Raw genomic sequence first — 18,914 nt, 5'->3', positions numbered from 1 at the left:
AATTGATTCCTGATAGATAAAATCATTTTTACATGTCATTTTTGTAATATCAAAAACGGAGTAAATATTTACTATGATAATATTTATCTATTTTCTACCTGCTGCACAATGGACATTGTAGTTTCTAATTTCTTAATTATAATTCGCAGGTAACTATTTTCTGTGTGTGATACATATATACAAAACCATTTTTGGCCATGAAGGTCAAAGCGACATTGAAATTGACAATCGTTATTTGCTCATCTCTATCTCTTTCCCTCAAAGTTTTTTGATAATTGATCTCTTATATATATATACATCAAAAATCGTATATCTTCAAAAATAAAAATTAAGATAATTCTCTCTGTTGCACATAATATGTACAATTTCATGAATATACTTTAGTATAAGTATACATCAATGTAATTACTGAGAAGCTATCATTTGCACGACATAAGAAGAATATCTAAATTTTACTGATAAATTTTTTAGTTTTTATAAATTTAAAGAAGTAATTTGTATCATTTCTGTAGTAACAAAAATAATATCCTTTTAGCTTATCCAAAACTGTGTTATGTTAGATTTGCACAAATATTTGTAAATAAGCAAATAGCTAAAATTATAATAAAATAATTATTTTACTTAATCGTTATCCAAAGTCACCTCTCAACTTAATCCTATTCTGCATAATAACTTCACAGTTCATGTATCAGTTATTTTCATGCAACGTCTAAATTATCAATATCTTGACCATCAATTATTTCAAATTCGCTACCACTTTCATCACTATGAATAACTAGTTTACTTGATATTGGTTCAAGTTCTGCTTCTTCTTCAGAAGATGATCCTTTCTCAAAATGGCCACTTTGAAATTTAATACCATCCACATCAGTTTCTTCAGCACTAAGGTCTAATTCAGAAACTTCTACACCATCAGTACTTCCATCTTCATGTGATGGTATCTTAAGACCCAGAAGATCTTCATCAATAAGAAACTCTATAATCAAAAAATTCTTTTTAATAAGATTTGATAAAAACAGGTATTTATTAAATAGGTATGAAATAGCTCTTTAAATAAATAATATTTAACAATACTAGTATTGAATAATTAGTTATACCATTTTGAGCATCAGACAATACACTTGTCGGTGTTGGAGATTGATCCCCTGATTCTCCAGCTCTTGTAAGAACTTGAAGATTGTCTTCAGTTACTGCTGGTAAAAATTCTTCAATTTCACTATCCCACTCTATAATAAAATGAAAATAATAACATTTAGAATTATCATATACAGAATTAACATTATACTCATTATTAGCTCTTGCTATTAATAAAAATAAAATTTTTTATATTTGACATTATATTAATCACCTTTTTGTACTACCATTTTGCTAGGTAACTTCAACAGTAATGGAGGTCCAAGTAAAATGCTCATACATATTGTATATGTAAGAAGTATACCATTTATAGCACGACCAATAATCCATAGGCCCAAAGAAAGAGAGCATACTGCAGTACAAAACTGAAATCATTTTCAATATTTAGAGTTAATTTTATAGTTATAGTGTAGTCATACTACACTATATATATATTGTAGATATAGTGTAGTCAAAATAAATATATATTAGTTAAATATATTTTACTATTTCTATATTATAAAATATATTTATAAATAAATCATTACCACCCCTGGTTGCTCTTTCCTTAACTGTTTCAACCAATAAATTGCAGATTTTATTATTTTTCCTATTTTTTCAATCTGTTCTGCTTTTGCATAGGAGCTATAAATACATTATACATTTTAATTGAATTAACTGTATATATAAGATAATTATAAGTATATGAGCATAATGTTTTGGAAACTTTAACACATACGCAGCTGTGTCCAATGCTTTATTCTCCTTCTGAACATGAGCTTCCAGGGTACTATAACAGAGCACAGTGATTAGTGCAGCACTGCTAGCTGCAGCAAACCCTCGAATTTCTAATACAATAATACCCCTGAAAAATGTATAAAAATTTAATACCTTTTAAAACTTTTTTGTATAGATATATGATTAAATATTTTTTAATTTTCAAAAATATATAATTATGAAATTATTTCTAATTTTTTCTATTCACAGTTTCATTATAAAGTGTATAAATAATTAAATATATAATCAATCATAATAACGAAATAAATATTGCATTTATATGTAATATGGACTGGTCGATTTTCAATCAGACGTTACTTTTTTAATTGTCAACACCTACTGCCATCTAGAATAGTGCTGTAGATCCGGTGGGAAAATACGCAGAAAACATGCAATTCATTCAACAAAGCAAATATGAATGTCACGAAGAAATATAATCGTGGAGAAAGAGATTTTAGAATGTACTACTCGGAACTGCGGAAACCCATCAATGACCGCTTATCTCAACTTGTTTTTGTAACATGCATAAAAAAACATCATATAGTTGACGTTATTTGTACCCTTTTATGAAGAAACACGTACAAAAAATGATATAAAGTATCAGAATGCTTAAACAGTGACACTGTTATTTACTACTGACAAGTTAAATGCCGAAACGCGCACACTTTTACAAACCTTGACCTAGAAGACAAATTACATCGAAGACGTTTAGAAACAGCTGAACGCCTCGCAATAACTTCTACTAATGCGCATAAAATTTTTATTAAGTGTCACTATAGTAAGCTTGTTTACTAGAAAAAAAAACATTACAGAGCTTTACGTATAACGAGAAAAAACACGCGTTATATATACTGATTCTTCGACATTGTGTTAAATGTTACAAGGTTCTTTATTTTGTAATCTAGCTGAAATGAAAATTTAACTTTACAATGAAAAAGCGTGTATCGGTACAGTAGTAATCAAATTTCGCGAAATCACGCATAACATCATATCTTAGTAGTGACGCATATGATATTACAATGCTATACGGACTTACCAAAACAGTATATTGAATATGATGAGGACGGAGATACTGTTCACAGAATTCTCCCACAGAAGGATACTCTCCAAAATGCTACAAAGTCGCCTAGAGGCTTCGAAATTGCACCCGACATTCCGATACCGTTCATCCTCGATAGTTTTATGTTCGTCCTCCGCTTCACTTGCATCATGAGGTGTTGCGTTCCTCATCCATCGAAAATAACATGCCACTCTCGAAAGCAGTTCCATGACAGTTCCAGGTCGACGTTGACTGCTTTTGTCGTCCTAATTTTTGTACTCCTTTGGCATGGTACACCCTCGGAAGACTGTGCGGGAGTATTTTTAGCGCGTGACAACGAGAGTAAGACTTTTGAGAACGAACGAGCAACCGCGGGGGTTTCTTCTGCTTTGCATCGAAGAACAGAGTGAGAAAGAAAGAAAGACTGAGAAAGGAGATGACCTGATAAGACAGAGAAGAAAGAACGGAAAGCGAGAAAGATAGAAATGAATATAAACGAAAGGATGGATTAAGACTATGACTATGACCACGGCTGATACAGTACAAACGAGTGCAACGTGAATGAGTCAGAGAGAGAGAGAGAAAGGGAGGAGAGAAAGAGACAGATAGAGAGAGAGGGGAAAAGAAAGAGAGAAAGAACAAAGTAAGGGAAAGAAACACAAATGAGAAAGAGACGAAATATATATAAGAACTGAGTGTATACCCTCGCGGTACTTTACAATCGTTCTTGTTAATTTTATGAATATGTACCTTTTTCTTAACCACGCGTTTTGTCTTTTTTCGTATCTCTCTAGAAGCACTAGTTCATGGCTAGTTAATGTAACGTGCTACTGATACGACGTACGTACGCCCTCAAGCGTTATTTCACGTACCCTACCTTCACCTACTAGCTCCAACACGTGACTGCGAGACACGAGACGTGGTTGCACCGCGTACAAACAGCAGGAAACGCAGCAATGAAATTTCAAAATTTTAGTCATTCCGCTAATATTTGATACAACACTGCATTTTATATAATATTAAAAAAGTTGATTTTTAATTTATGCTAGAATAGTTAATATCTAATTTATGAAATAAAAAATGATACATTTTATAATTAGGAAGATTAGAAAGAATTACACCGGAAGCTTAAAAAGTCATCTAATCACGAAACTTGTATATATATACAATAAGATTCATATTATTTTATATCCTAATTACAAAATTCATTCAATTGTAATTTATATCTACTGTATTCAATAGTCAGACTTCTTTAAAGTTTTTATCTTATCATTTCTATAAAGATTATACAAAATTTCTATAAACTCATATATTTTTTAAAGTAAATTTAATTTCATTGTTGTTCTATATAAATTCACGTTATACTTATCTAGCAATTTTATCACTTAATATATTTATAATATAAAATTACGTTTAATATTTAAACGATATATCTGTATATATATGTATGTACATAAGCGTATGATATTGTATGCACTAATATTCTTTTAAAATGGCAATTTAACCATTTTTCTTTCTTTTTCTTTTTATAAAATTATTCAATGAATTTACAAGTAAAAAATAAATTAATTAATAGATTGGTTAGTTAAGTGAAAATGTTTTATTTTATACAGGGTAGTTTGTAACTGGTGGTACAAGCGGAAAGGGGGTAATTCTACGCGAAAAAAGTAGTCGAAAATATAGAATAAAAATTTTTTTTCTTAAAAAAAATTAAGAAAAAAAAATTTTTTTTTTTTTAATTTTTCCATCGAGACAACGATCTACAGTGAGATCCGTTATAACGAGACGTGATAAAGTGCACATGTACCGAGCGAAAATTCAAAGTCGATTTTCTCGAAAACGAAGTCTCAAACGAAAAATTTTTATTCTATATTTTCGACTTCTTTTTTCGCGTAGAATCACCCCCTTTCCGCTTGTATCACCAGTTACCAACCACCCTGTATACTAGAATTCTGTCTGATTAATAAAATCTTTGCTCTACTATCATTTCCTAATAATTTCATTCCACTTTAAATTATGCTAGGTCAGACTCTCTCAGGTTTTCACTTTTACTATATCATAGTAACGTAATAAATGATCTGGTATCCTATCTTCTGAAATTTGATGATATATACGTTAGATTTTGTTAAACAAAATGTTTAGTCTAGTTGTTCAATGTCATTATCATATAACTAGATTTTATTAACGATTTTTCGTAAATGAGGGTAAGTAAAAGTATATAGATTATTGTTTATACGTGATTTACTTGTGATAGTTACCAATAATTTGTAATTATTAAGTATGTATCGTCCTTCAATAAATTTTTTCAAAACTAGTCACTAGAAACTTCCCTAAAATTTTCCGCTATCGTAGTTAAATATATTTAAAATTCTGATATTAACAGGTTAAGAACATTCTACACATAATTCTCTTTTTTTCATTCGACAACTATTCGATTCCGTTACAAAATCACGGATAATTTTCATTATATAGTTTGTTGGTATTAGAAAGTCTATCATATTATTGCTATCAAAAATTAATGAAAGATGATAATTAAATGAAATAAAGAGTACATTCTTTTAGTCATGCGCTAAAATTTTTATACGATGAATTAAACTAATATAATAATTACTTCAATATACAATGTTAATTATATTATAAATAATTCAAATAATATAGAATATAATTTCCCTATTCCAAAATAAGTAATTGTAATTTATAGTAAATAATAATTACAAATTACGTAATTAAAGATACATTTTATTTCCGTCGTGACCTCTATTCTGCACTATCTTTGTATTATTTTTATGTATTTACATAATCACACAAGATAATTTGATTATGTATTACCAGGTATTACATTACAGATATTTTACCAATGATAATTTGTACATATTTGAATACAATTTATGTTAAAATATAACGTATGCTATAAAATTACGTAGTTTATCATAAAATTGCAACTACAACATAATATTGTACTACGTTCTTGTCGCGACGCCAACTTTACGCGCAAATTGCTATCTGTATATTATAAGCAAATTTCTAACAAATTGTTACTATGCACGAGTATCATATTTCGATTAAAAATGTAACTACTTTTTAATTTTTGCAAATATAGTAATTTGAAAGAAATAAAAAAAATTAGAACAGAATTTAACGAAAACTTTGTATATTACATACGCAATTATCTATAAACAAAACTTGTATTTGTAATATCATTATTATTACTATATATAAATATGAAATTCTATTTCACTTTCTATAGTACTTTCTTCTTAGGAACAATACATTACCCTAATGTTGGAGCAGATCATATACGTACACGTAGCTTATTTGCGAAAACCAGGCTGTAAATGTACAAATGAACACATGAAAATATATTATTAACACATAAAAACACAATATTGTACAGTTGAGCCTCGATTATCCGAACAGGTTGGAGGATAAGGACAAGACAGTTCGGATAACCGACTAATTCTGATAATAGAAATTCAGTAGATAGCTATTCTTTCGAACTCTTCTTATTAGTTCAAATATTAGGATTTAAGTGTTACGATTTCAACTTTTCCTTCTTTGACGCAGAATTTATTTCGAATAAAAACAAATAATTGTATGCATTAATATACATACTCATTATAAGAGTGTTTACACGTATTACAAAATTACGATTGATCCTAGTTCAGATAAAAGATGCTCAGCATTAACTTGTTTGCATAAACTAGGTTCTACTATATTCATTTATCTTACAATGAAAATGTAAGATAAGCTGATCTTTTTATCATTATCAATGACAGTAAAACTTTCATTTCAAGTGTATGATTTATCAAATACATCATTTTTATCACGAAATAATTATTTCGTAATAATACTATTTGCATACATCTGAAATATTTGTTTAGAAAATTTAGTTATTGTTATACTAAGTTTGTTTCTTTGTTCCGAACGCGAACATATAAATAACAATAAAGTAGTGTAAAAGTTATTAATACAATGTATTATAAAAGCATTAGTTTTTCGGTACATTTAAAATGTCGATTTATGTTGCTTTAACGAGCATTTCGTTAACTGCATATCTATCTATAGACACAATAAAGGAAAAAAATTCATAAACGTTTAGAATAAAAAATCTCGAGATTCGCTTTTGTTATAAATTGCAAAATGATTTATACTTATTACTATGCATTTTGCTATTCTTTACATTTATACAATTTTCTACATATATTTTTAGATTTTTTTTATAAAAAATAAAACATATATGAGACTCAGGAAGACTTAGGTGAAAAACAAGTGAACATTTTGTCAATAAAAACATTTTAGATCTTACAATATCACATATTAAAATGTACCTTATTTATATTTTCTATTTGAAATATTGTGGGTGTATGAAAAATGTCAATAAATATATTTAAAAGAAAAATTCATCACACTCTACTTTAATTTGGTAAGAGTGAATGAAGTCTTCTGAAAGAATTACATCTCATAAATTTTATATTAAAGTCGACAATTGGAAATTATATAAATATATTTTTGTCATAAAAGACAAAAAGGCACTTCTATATAAGTGTTACAATAAGATTAACATTTTAAATCTTTTAACCGTTTCGTATTTTCATGCAGATACCGATTTCTACGTTATAATTTTTCATTGTATACATTGTGTACATAATTTACACTTACATACATACGCACGCATTCATACATAGCAGTCTACGTTATATGGCAGTATTATAATATCATACTTAATGAATAATTTGATAACTTCATATTACATTAAATTCCATTAAATACTTATCAATTATAATGTTAATAATTATTTTAATTAGTGCTAAAGCTTCATTCGCTGCATAATAAAATTTGTTTATCATTTAAATATTAATCAATCAAAAATTTATATTTATGTATAAAAACACAATTTTCTGCAATAAAATAATTTCTTCCATTAAATAGGGATTATTTTCATGATTTTCATTTTCCAGCATATGTTGGATTTTTAAATGTTGAAGTTGCTTGTTTATAAATTGGATTTTCACCCTGTTTAAAGATAATTTAAATGAAAGGTTTTGTAGCATACAAAATATACAAAATTAAAGATAAATTAATATTTTTACCGTGTCCCATTTAGCCATCATTCTTTCCTTTTCAAATCTTGCAAATTCTCTTCTGTCGTGTATAGTTGTTAATAGTTTCCACAAAAGTAATAATGCAAGACCGATTAAAACAATAGCTGCAATTACACCTAATACTATACCGAGCATGTAAACTTGGGGTGGACATTCCCTTTCCTTCTGAGCTCTGACTTTTAGACAATTCGTTTCATTGTAATAATAAACAAAATTATATTTGCAGTCGTCTTCATCTATACCGAAGCATGGAACTTCATCCTTATCCACATCTGGTATAACTGTATCAACTGGTTCAGGGACGAATTCTTTGCAATTTTTTGCACATTCCTCTTTATCAGTGAAATTACCAGTACCATACATTTGACATAATACACAATTTTTTAATTCTTCACAACGGCTTGGACAGGTTGGACACTTATTACAGTGTTTACCAGAATATCTAGTATTTCCTTCTTCATGACAAATACATTCACCACAAACACAATCTCCCTAAATGATAAAAGATTAATCGAAGTTAAACTTGTAAAACAAAATAAAGCTTTTTCTTCTCAAAGCAATAAAAATCTTACATGTCCTGAACATAACACTCCATTGGTAGTTCCTGGTGCAATACAAGTCTCATTTGAAGATCTACAATTGCAAGATGGACCAGTCCATCCTGCATTACAGACACATTGGCCACACTCGCATGTTCCATGATTTGAGCACAAATGACCTTGATCTCGATCACATGAGAAATTGTCACATTCACAAAAATGACCTGATATTATCTGTAAAAAAAAAACATCATATACTCAATCAAAAAAGATGTAAATTTTTATATTAAAATCATATATCTATATTTACTTCTTCAGGATTTTCTCTTTCTTCACATTCACATTGACCACAAGCACAAGTTCCTCTCCCTGAACAATCTACAAGAGAAGTATTATCAGGTCTACAAGATTGGAAATGTTTATCTAATCCTGTCATTTCTTGATGAGGACTGCATTCACAGCGTTTTCCAAAAAATCCATCATAACATTCACAAATGCCACATTTTAAAGTTCCTACACCATTACATTCTGGTGATTTCGGTTCATACATAGCACCTTCGCGTTCGCATTCACAGTCACATAACATTTCCAAATTTACAGTAAGCGTTTCATTAATTCCAACCTAAAAAAAGATAAGAAAATTTGTTTGTTTAACTTCAAATATTAAATTATGTAGACAAATGCGAATGCTTTTATTCTTACTGGATAAATATCGAATTTTTGTTTCCATTCAGACCTATTTTCTGGGCAACTCGTGACTTCGATTTCTGCAGTAAATTCCACTTTTGTTCCAACTTTTAATCCGTCACATTTTGAAGTTTCAATAAGCGGACCCGTACCCAAACACTTTGAAAAGTATTTTACCTTCACAGCACTGCTAGCTGTATCTTTCATTTCAACTGAACTTGAAATTGCATCATACTGTTCACGAATTAATTCTACAACATTACTCGAGTCATCTGATAATTTACCAGCAAAAGATCCTTCTACATGTTTAGTCAGTCTTTTATATACATTTATTTGTTCTTCCGTAACAGCCCATATAACATTAATAGCATTTTGCTTAACTTTTAAATTAATTTGAGAAATACTTGGATAGTCTTGTAATGATGAATGCGTGTAAAGTCCTGTACTATCTAAGTGACATTCACCATCATTTGGTTTGACAATTCCACCCAATTTACCATCGCCTGCATAATGAAAACCAGCATCTGTAGAAAATACTAAAAGTCTACGAGCCTTTTCACGCCAGCCAATCTGCTGTCTACAAACTATAGCTTGCATTATTGCATCAAATCCTCCTTCTGGCGCATCTAAGTTTCCAGATACTGAAGCATTTCGCACTAAACTCTACACAGATAAGAAAAGTTGATAATTTTTATGGAATATTCATTGCAAAATTATATTATTATATACTTACTGCAAAATGACTTGTATCTTGAGACAATGTCATAATATTTTTGTAGCCATATGGTGCTGCACATCCATCACATGGTTCTATTAATCTAAAATACAAAACTGACTATAAATTTACCATTAAATGAAATGTAAAATAGTAATTTCAAATTATGCATGCAGAAAGATTATCATTTTTTATGGGAAACTTACGACTTAGGCATTGTACTAACATAAGGCATTACAACTTTATCAACAAAACTGCCAAAACCTAATCGAAAGTTACTTGTAATTTTACTCATACTTTCTACTAAGAGTTGACCTAAATCTGATAATTTTTTTTTGTCATCTTCCATAGATTTACTCAAATCCATAAGATAGTACAAATCAACAGGATAATCTTCAGCTTGTGAATAAGCAAAAGTCATTCTATGTGCCTCATCTAGAAGATTTATATCATATATCTAATATTGTAAATATTGTTTTCTGCCAAAATAGTTTAATATATAATAACTACAGTAACTTACTTATTCGAAGTTTCAAATTAACTTCTTGTGGCCAAATTTGTACAGCTTCTTGTCTTCTGCTACCACTGCTACTGCTGCTGCTGCTACTACCACTACTAGTGGACTGTGAACTAGAGCCATGTGTGCTAGAATTCATATATGAATATTCATAACTGTTGGCACCACCATATGCATAACCACCTTTTGTTAAATTTCTATGTCTTATCATACTAAAAACATTGTCTGGATTCCATGTATATTCGCCAGGACATGTTGCAAATATTTTAGTATTAATATTTGGCAGAAAACACCGCTTTTCTGAAAATTTCTGTAAAGATTAATATATTTTAATTATTTACATAAAATATACTATATATGAATATTATTATTATTATATTATTAATATACATGTAATTATATTTTAACAAAAAAACTCACTGGTGCTGCACACCAGGCACAATGTGGTGTTTGTATACATTCATGACATGTTTGTTTGCTTATACAAGGATTCATTCCAGTCAATCTCTCTGGAGGTGAGTAATTTGCCTTTACTAATGATATAACAATTGCTATTGCTATTATCCATCTGAAGCTGCCAAACATTCTGCATATAAAATACAAATCTTTTTAGATTAATGCAGTTAATAGATTACATATAAATATACTTTTTAATGTAGTTTATAAATCATAGATAAGATACATTTCTGAAATAAAATAACAATTCTATTACTCTTGTATTAAATTTTAATGAAATTATGACTTTGTACAATCATTTCCACCAAGAATAAGGTAGGTATGAGGTAATATTCTTGTAATTGTTGACTCATCATATTCTTAAAATATACATTCTTAGTTCCCATTTTTATTCTCTAAGAATAAGTATGAAATATGGATTCACTTTCTATGGATAAAAAAATATTAAAAACTTTTAATGGTATTAGTTACTTATTTAAAAGTGGGACAAACTGTGCTTCATTTATAAATACATCATAAAATTTATTTGGCAAGTTACCCATAAATAACTCATGTTACCTTATCATTTTATTTTAACACTATGGCTATAAGTATGAACCAAATAATAATTAAAATAATCAATTTTGATATCAAAATATTAAAAAATTTATTTTATAAAGTTTGTTTATAACTGTTTCCTTATGAAATGTATATAAGTTATGTTAGATATATATACCTGTAGGAAAGCAAATTTAAAGAAAAAATAAAGTATTTACAAAATATAATTAATTATTTAATAGAAAATTGAGATTTGATTATAAAAGTTTTCCCATACTTTTATTCTTAACTTCAGTAACATTTTGTACATAATCCAAATATAAAAAATGTTCACTTATAAAATTTTGAAAAATTCTTTTTATTTATATTTTAAAAGTATTCGATATCTTCAAAATACCATTATTCACGGCTTAAAACAGACGGCTTATTCATTCACCACGATGCCGTCATCTTTATATTTACAAAATGATATCTCTTCCTAAACGAAACCACAAATATAAAGACGAAAAAAACTGGATAAGGAATTCTGAGGGCTTACTTTTCCATCAGAAATATCTCTTTCAATGTGTTATTAGAACATCACAAGGTTGACCAATGTTTTCTTTTACTTGAATCGCCATAAAAGGTAACCCATCAAATGCACGCACTCCACAACCAACTGTCTATACCAGATCGTGATAGACTCACACTAGTTACACCACACTACACGTTTTCTGATTGTCTGACTGATCCTGATTCTGATTATACGTATTGCACAAAGTATTTAATTATACCTAGAGAATACATCTCTTTCGAATAAAATGAACAAATAGAATGCTAGCGCTACATGTGTTCAATCTTAGAACTATCTTTCCTTTTGTGTACGATACACACAAAGCGGAATATTTGAAATCTTATTTAGATTTTGATGTAAATATAATGTTATACATTCTTATTACTGTAAATTAATCCTATAAATAATATTATTATATTAAGAGAAATGAAAAAGTAATTTTACTAATAACATAAAAAAAGCTAGCAACGTTAAATAATATTACGAAACTAGCATCATATATGTATATTCTGCTAAACGAGTTGAGTTCAGAGGACTAAATAAAACCAGACGATTAAAATTTTGGGGAAACAAAGATGAATTAATAATTTTGAAATATTATAGAATAGAAACTTTTGTGAATATTGATCCCATAAGCAGATTACTGTATGATTGTATTAATTATTGATAATGTATTATTTTGTAATAAAACAGGTTGTTCTCAAAGATCATAATTTACTAGCAACTATCAACCAATAATTGGAGATCACGTGACCAATTGTCGTTATTTTCCTGACTTGTTGTTGAATAGAGTATAGCATCTTATATAGAATAATTTTAATGAAAAACTATAATTATTACATGATATTATGTAATCGAGAGTAAATTTTTTGATATTATAATATTAAATACATTAATATTAAAAACATATAGGTATATATAGTTGCAATTTAGAAAATTACGTAAGTGCAGTAAATAATATACTGAGTTGAATAACGTTGTCTGTTGCCTTCAAGTCAATCAAAATCGACTTTGTATTACATGCGCAGAGGACGAAAAGAGATGTTTTCGGAGCTCTTGCGCATCCCCACTTTCGAATACGTTTGTCCCTGACATACGTCACATCCGGGTACATATTAAATTGTTCTTTCTGTTCCTGGATGTGGTGTAAGTAGGACGTTTGACCGTTGTTCGTAATTCACTTCTTTTTTTTAAACTTGTAAATGTTGCATCGTAATCGATAATTCATTTACCCTTGTAATATTTTTGCATGTTTTAAATGTAAACCGACAATGATAAAAATTAATTATCATTTCAGGATTCGTTACCTTGATCAATCGATTAAACACAAGTTACCATCTTCTACTGTAATTTAATTAGGAATTGAAAGTTTTTATTGCTGTATCAAATATGTGAGTAACAGCATTATCTTTAATTATAATTGTAGATTTATATTGTAGAATTTATATTTATATCTCAATGTTCTGTCTATCTCTCTCTTCAAAGTCATTCATGTTCGGCCATTATATGATATCCGCAATGCGTCGTTGCATTTCGCTATAATATCGTCCCGAAAATTTATTGACGTGTAATGTTACATAATGGACTTTTTTTATGCAGGAATAAATGTTTTTACATTTATCTGCAAAAGTACCTTGTCAAAAATGCTTTTGATAAATTTTTAATTGCATATACATGAAAACCAACATTGTTTATTGAAGGTTACGACATGTAATGGGAGCTATTGGATCCCTGAGAATTAGGTTTGTATCTATACAAATATACATATTAACAGTTATAGGAAAGTATAGGATCAAACACAATTTATTTCTAATGAAAATATAACTATTTTAATTATACCTCTCATTTTGGCATGCCTCCATTTTGTATATATCAATGGAGCATGAATGCTTGTGGGAGGAATAGTAATTTGGGAACATGCCTTCGGAATCCACATATTTTTTTATCTGGAGCTGATTCTCTTTGTTCTCTACATCCATATGAAATACATAATATTGTGCTTTAATTATAATACGTGTCTAATTTTTATATAGGACATACGGAGCTAGTTATCATGGTGGAAACTATAGAACAAAAGAAAGGGGATCTGCATATGGAAATAATGCTAATAATAGAAATGGACGATTTGAAAATCGCAACAAAAATAATATGCATGGCACTATGGGAGCCTTAAAAAAACCAAACTGGAGTTTTGAAAATTTAAAGCCTTTTAAAAAAGATTTTTATATACCACATCCTAATGTTCAATCACGTCATCCACAAGAAATAGATATATTTAGACAGGAGAATCAGATTACTCTTAAGGGAGAGAAAATTCCTAATCCTATACAACATTTTGAAGAAGGAAATTTTCCTGATCATGTAATGCAATGTATTAGAAAACAGGGGTTTAGTGAACCAACTGCTATTCAAGCTCAAGGATGGCCAATTGCAATGTCTGGACAAAATATGGTTGGAATAGCACAAACTGGATCTGGGAAAACTTTAGGATACATCCTACCTGCAATTGTACATATTAGCAGTCAACAACCATTAAATCATGGTGACGGGCCAATTGCTCTAGTTCTAGCACCAACAAGAGAATTGGCGCAGCAAATTCAAAAAGTTACTTATAATTTTGGCTACGTAAGAAGCACTTGTATTTTTGGTGGTGCGCCTAAAGGAAGCCAAGCTCGCGATTTAGAACAAGGAGTTGAGATTTGCATTGCCACACCAGGACGATTAATTGACTTTTTGGAACGAGGTATAACTAATTTACGTAGATGTACGTACTTGGTATTAGATGAAGCAGATAGAATGCTAGACATGGGTTTTGAACCTCAAATTCGAAAAATTATTGAACAAATTAGGCCAGATAGACAGGTATTGATGTGGTCTGCAACTTGGCCGAAAGAAGTTAGAAATCTTGCAGAGGAATACCTTGTAGACTATACACAATTGAACATTGGATCATTAACATTATCAGCTAATCACAATATTCTTCAGATTGTTGATGTCTGTGAAGAACATGAAAAACAAGCGAAGTATGTATTTTAAATATTTCGATTTACTAATAGTATAAATTACGTCAAAATAAAAATTTTTTATTTTATCGTTTATGATGAAAGTAATATATGATAGTTCGTGATTTTTCATAATATTTTATCTCTAAGAAGAACTGACTTTTTTATTCAATATATTAATATTTTACTTTTTAAAGGTTGCTTACAATTTAATATTTTATTCTTCTACTTTAGATTGCAAGATCTTCTTCAGGAGATTAGTAATGTTAGTCCAGAAGGTGGGAAGACAATAATTTTTGTAGAGACAAAGAAAAAGGTGGAGAGTATTACTAAAACTATTCGTCGATATGGGTGGCCAGCAGTATGTATACATGGTGACAAATCGCAACTAGAAAGAGATTTTGTTCTTACAGGTTTGTTGATATATATATATATATATATATATATATATATATATGTATGCTGATAACATTTTCATTGCATTATTCACATAATTACATTATGCTATATTAAATTTTAGAATTTAGAAGAAATAAGGATTCAATTCTTGTAGCAACAGATGTTGCTGCTCGTGGATTGGGTAAGTAATAGAGTTACTTGTTTAACATTTTTTATTTTTGTTAAAACATAGTAGATTTTGAAGAATTTATTGAAGTTTAGATCAGTTGTATTTGAGAAAATTTGTACTTAATTAAAAAGGGGTAGGGTAGGGTAAAGTGGCGATGTAGCACAGACTGGTTATATGAAGGTGATGCCCCACTGTTTTTGGAATAAAAATGATTAACATTAAATAACTTACCATGTTAATTAAGAAATAAGAAAAATTGATAAATAAGGACTTTTCAACAATGTGTTATTCTTTGTAGAACTCTATAGTTAATTACTGAAATTGTAGAACGATATAATAATATTAATGCAGTATAAAAAATAGTTTTAGTGTACATTCTCAAACTTTACATAAGCTTAATGTACTATAAATAGATGGCATTAGGTAGCTTCAACTTTTATTACTTATTCCTTTAAAATTTATATATATATATATATATTTATTATATTTGTATTAATATGAAAAGCGTTAAATTTTCGTAAGTTTTTATTTTCACTATTTAAGAAGAGGTGCTGCATTTTTTCTTTATTTTATATCGTATAATTGTGTTATATACTTCAGGTACTGTACAAAGTTTTTTGTTCATCCTAATTTTTCTATTAGCTTTATTGACGTGTAATGCTATCTATTTTATTAAAAAAAAAATATCGGAGAAAATGAGAAAAAAAGGAGAAGAAAAGAAAAGAGGAATTAAATAATGTGCTTGTGTTAAAGAATTGAGAGTATAAAGATTGGAATATAAGAGAAGTGCTTTAGTAATATATGTGGGCATCCTGTAATTTATGTTAATCAGTCTGGTTGTCCTTTGTTTCAGAGGCACATGGTGCACAAATTGTATTGAGTGTGCGATGAAAAACGATCGTTCAATAAAGAAAACATGGCTCACTCATTGTACATACGCAATTCTGTTTTGCACATAATATTGTACTTAATGTGCCTCTGTGTTCAGCCTGTGTACCACGCAAGTAGTAGAGTGGTGCGCGGGTGGTGCCGTTATCGGCGCTGGTTGGTTGTGAGGTAAGACCGTTGGTTACGTTTTGGTACAACCATCACACTTCATAGCCAATGTTCAGCCCGTATGAGAGACAACAATCTATTGATTTTGCTACTATCGCTACTCGGTGGTGATGCTTAGGACACGACGTTGCGATGTGAAGTTGCATTTAAGAATAGCACACATCGTGAGGCGCTCTGTATGCAGTCATACGGAACGTGCATCAACGATAACAGGGTTTGTATTTAATTACTATGCAGCTAACTTACATTCATATACATTTATATGTACTGTAACTGATACAATTCTTAATTTATCTTCAATGTTTTAATAATTAGGAATGAAAGCGCCTTAATGTGAAATATTAGACAATATAAAACTGTAACAGTGTTTGAAAAAGAAGTTACTGTAAATCTTACTTAAAATCATTTTCATTATATTTGTTAAAGAAAAAGAATTTATAGGGAATACGATATACACTCCTTCTACTGTGACGGATTTCTTATTTAAATATCTACAATATTGATTCTTTTTATAAGTTCTTCGACTTTTTGTTCTATGTTATGAATACTTGTGTACAGAATATGCATAGAGAAAGGTAATACAAATATTCTATTGTTTATGTTACTAAGTAAGGTTTTAGAAGTTACTTATTAACTGTTATGAAGTTTTAATATTTAATATTGAAATTTGTGTATTTGATATGTGATGTAGTGTAGGCTTAGCTGCATATTCTCATGGAAAGATATGGAGATAAAAATAATTAGTTTTTCGCATTAATTTCTGTTATGACATTTAGCTTCGACTTTAACAAATAAATATAAAAATTTTAAAGAAGAAAAGATCATGATAATATAATCTATATGGATTTCATATTATAGTTGGCATATTGAGTATATATTGCCAAAAAATTAATATTTTTATTAAATATAGCATATCTTACATCATATTTAACACACTCAATATTTTTATGTTAGTACATATTTTAATGAAACAACTTTAGATGTCGACGACGTAAAGTACGTGATCAACTTCGATTATCCGACTTCATCTGAAGACTACATTCATAGAATTGGTAGGACGGGCCGATCAAATAATTCAGGCACGAGTTATGCCTTCTTTACACCACAAAATAGCCGACAGGCTAAAGGTTTAATTAATGTACTTAAGGAAGCTAAACAAGTTATCAATCCAAAACTTATGGAACTTGCAGACAGAACTGGAAATGATCCTGCACGAAGTATTTATGAAAACTATGAAACTAAATTCATATCATATAATGATTTTGTTTAATTTGCTTAAATGTTCTATGTGTAATTTTGCAGATCGTTGGGGCTATGGAAATTATCGCAGAAGAGAAACTGCTTTCCCTAAAACACATAAACGATTCGATAATCTAAGTTACTTTGACGCGTAGTTGGTTTAATTCAACTTCCAATCACAAACTTTCTGAACAAGTAACCTGCTGGAGATCTGAAACTTATTACAATTTGTTCCTCTGTGATTAGTAAAAGTTCTCCTTTAAGGCCCTATTGCTTTACGTTAGTTCCGTGCTCGGTTAATTTTTTAAATTTCTATTTATAATCTTATTGTTGTAGTTAGCGATAGTGTAAAACTTAGTAAACTACATACAATACCTTTGTCAAATTTCCATTATAATAATATTTTGCATTACATTTCTACTTTCTCATTCATTGAGGCACGCAAAGTGAAAAATATGCAGTAAGAAGTACGAAAAGAAATAGTTAATAGGAAATGATTGACAATTTTAAAAAATTAAGTTTGATCTAAAAAGTTTTCCTCCCTTTATTGACAATTGGTTGCTAATATCCATAATTGTTGTTAAAATTTTTTTAGTAAGGAAAAACTTAATTTATAATTATTTACGCGTCTTAGAAGTTGGAGCTCAGTAAGATATAAGTACGTAGTAAATGTAATCAGTATTCATTCCACTTCTTCAATATGGCCAATTTGATACTTGGTCATACAGTGAAAATCATTTATTTGTTGGTGTCTGTGAAATTATGTGGGAGAACATACTGAATATTAACTGTAAAAGTACACTTTGTTTAGTTGCATATGTATACTCTGTGTCAATATCATAGTATTAATTCGCCAAAAGAAATCTGCTCGATAAATCGATTTTGTAGTAAAGTTATGCATTATGAAAACATTTTCCATTGATTCAACAACTCTTACAAAAATACTATAGCACTTGAATAACCATTTCGGCAATTTTTTTATTATATATATTTAACCTGTTCAAAAGACAAAAA

General features: G+C 29.1%; 3 protein-coding genes across 8 annotated transcripts; 1 reads left to right on the top strand and 2 right to left on the bottom strand.

The window, feature by feature from the left end:
• Nucleotides 1-37: 37 nt before the first annotated feature.
• On the bottom strand, nucleotides 38-3,836 carry LOC117208788. Of its 4 annotated transcripts, none has more exons than XM_033450146.1 (7): nucleotides 3,802-3,836; nucleotides 2,927-3,236; nucleotides 1,853-1,978; nucleotides 1,662-1,758; nucleotides 1,349-1,499; nucleotides 1,098-1,226; nucleotides 684-976 (listed from the first exon to the last, which is right to left on the bottom strand). In XM_033450146.1, exons 2-7 carry the CDS (start codon nucleotides 3,157-3,159, stop codon nucleotides 699-701), a joined length of 1,014 nt encoding a protein of 337 aa, XP_033306037.1. In that variant the 5' UTR covers nucleotides 3,160-3,236; nucleotides 3,802-3,836; the 3' UTR covers nucleotides 684-698. The 4 variants fall into 4 exon arrangements, with proteins under 4 accessions (XP_033306039.1, XP_033306038.1, XP_033306037.1 ...); XM_033450145.1 differs by having other exon boundaries at nucleotides 3,680-3,817; XM_033450148.1 differs by lacking the exon at nucleotides 3,802-3,836 and having other exon boundaries at nucleotides 38-949; nucleotides 2,927-3,544.
• A 3,237-nt stretch (nucleotides 3,837-7,073) lies between these two features.
• LOC117208795 (integrin beta-PS) lies at nucleotides 7,074-12,228 on the bottom strand. Its single transcript, XM_033450158.1, has 10 exons — nucleotides 12,021-12,228; nucleotides 10,910-11,075; nucleotides 10,493-10,799; nucleotides 10,179-10,407; nucleotides 9,991-10,075; nucleotides 9,273-9,920; nucleotides 8,881-9,192; nucleotides 8,604-8,804; nucleotides 8,020-8,523; nucleotides 7,074-7,942 (listed from the first exon to the last, which is right to left on the bottom strand). Exons 1-10 carry the CDS (start codon nucleotides 12,026-12,028, stop codon nucleotides 7,877-7,879), a joined length of 2,526 nt encoding a protein of 841 aa, XP_033306049.1. The 5' UTR covers nucleotides 12,029-12,228; the 3' UTR covers nucleotides 7,074-7,876.
• A 937-nt stretch (nucleotides 12,229-13,165) lies between these two features.
• Nucleotides 13,166-18,864, top strand: LOC117208754 (ATP-dependent RNA helicase p62-like). 3 transcript variants are annotated; one of them, XR_004487767.1, is made up of 8 exons: nucleotides 13,166-13,181; nucleotides 13,333-13,426; nucleotides 13,736-13,777; nucleotides 14,069-15,058; nucleotides 15,272-15,450; nucleotides 15,558-15,617; nucleotides 16,459-16,875; nucleotides 17,642-17,852. XR_004487767.1 is itself a non-coding variant. In XM_033450068.1 (7 exons), coding segments are annotated over exons 1-7 (1,602 nt in total). In that variant the 5' UTR covers nucleotides 13,333-13,424; the 3' UTR covers nucleotides 18,056-18,864. The 3 variants fall into 3 exon arrangements, 2 of the variants coding, with proteins under 2 accessions (XP_033305959.1, XP_033305960.1); XM_033450068.1 differs by lacking the exons at nucleotides 13,166-13,181; nucleotides 16,459-16,875 and adding an exon at nucleotides 17,964-18,864 and having other exon boundaries at nucleotides 17,642-17,878; XM_033450069.1 differs by lacking the exons at nucleotides 13,166-13,181; nucleotides 13,736-13,777; nucleotides 16,459-16,875 and adding an exon at nucleotides 17,964-18,864 and having other exon boundaries at nucleotides 17,642-17,878.
• Nucleotides 18,865-18,914: the final 50 nt, after the last annotated feature.

Source organism: Bombus bifarius, unplaced genomic scaffold, assembly GCF_011952205.1.
Source record: "Bombus bifarius isolate JDL3187 unplaced genomic scaffold, Bbif_JDL3187 scf7180000008162, whole genome shotgun sequence".
Lineage (NCBI taxonomy): Eukaryota > Metazoa > Arthropoda > Insecta > Hymenoptera > Apidae > Bombus > Bombus bifarius.
The sequence above is the reverse complement of the archived record's forward strand: the minus strand, read 5'-3'. Positions and strand labels throughout refer to the sequence as shown.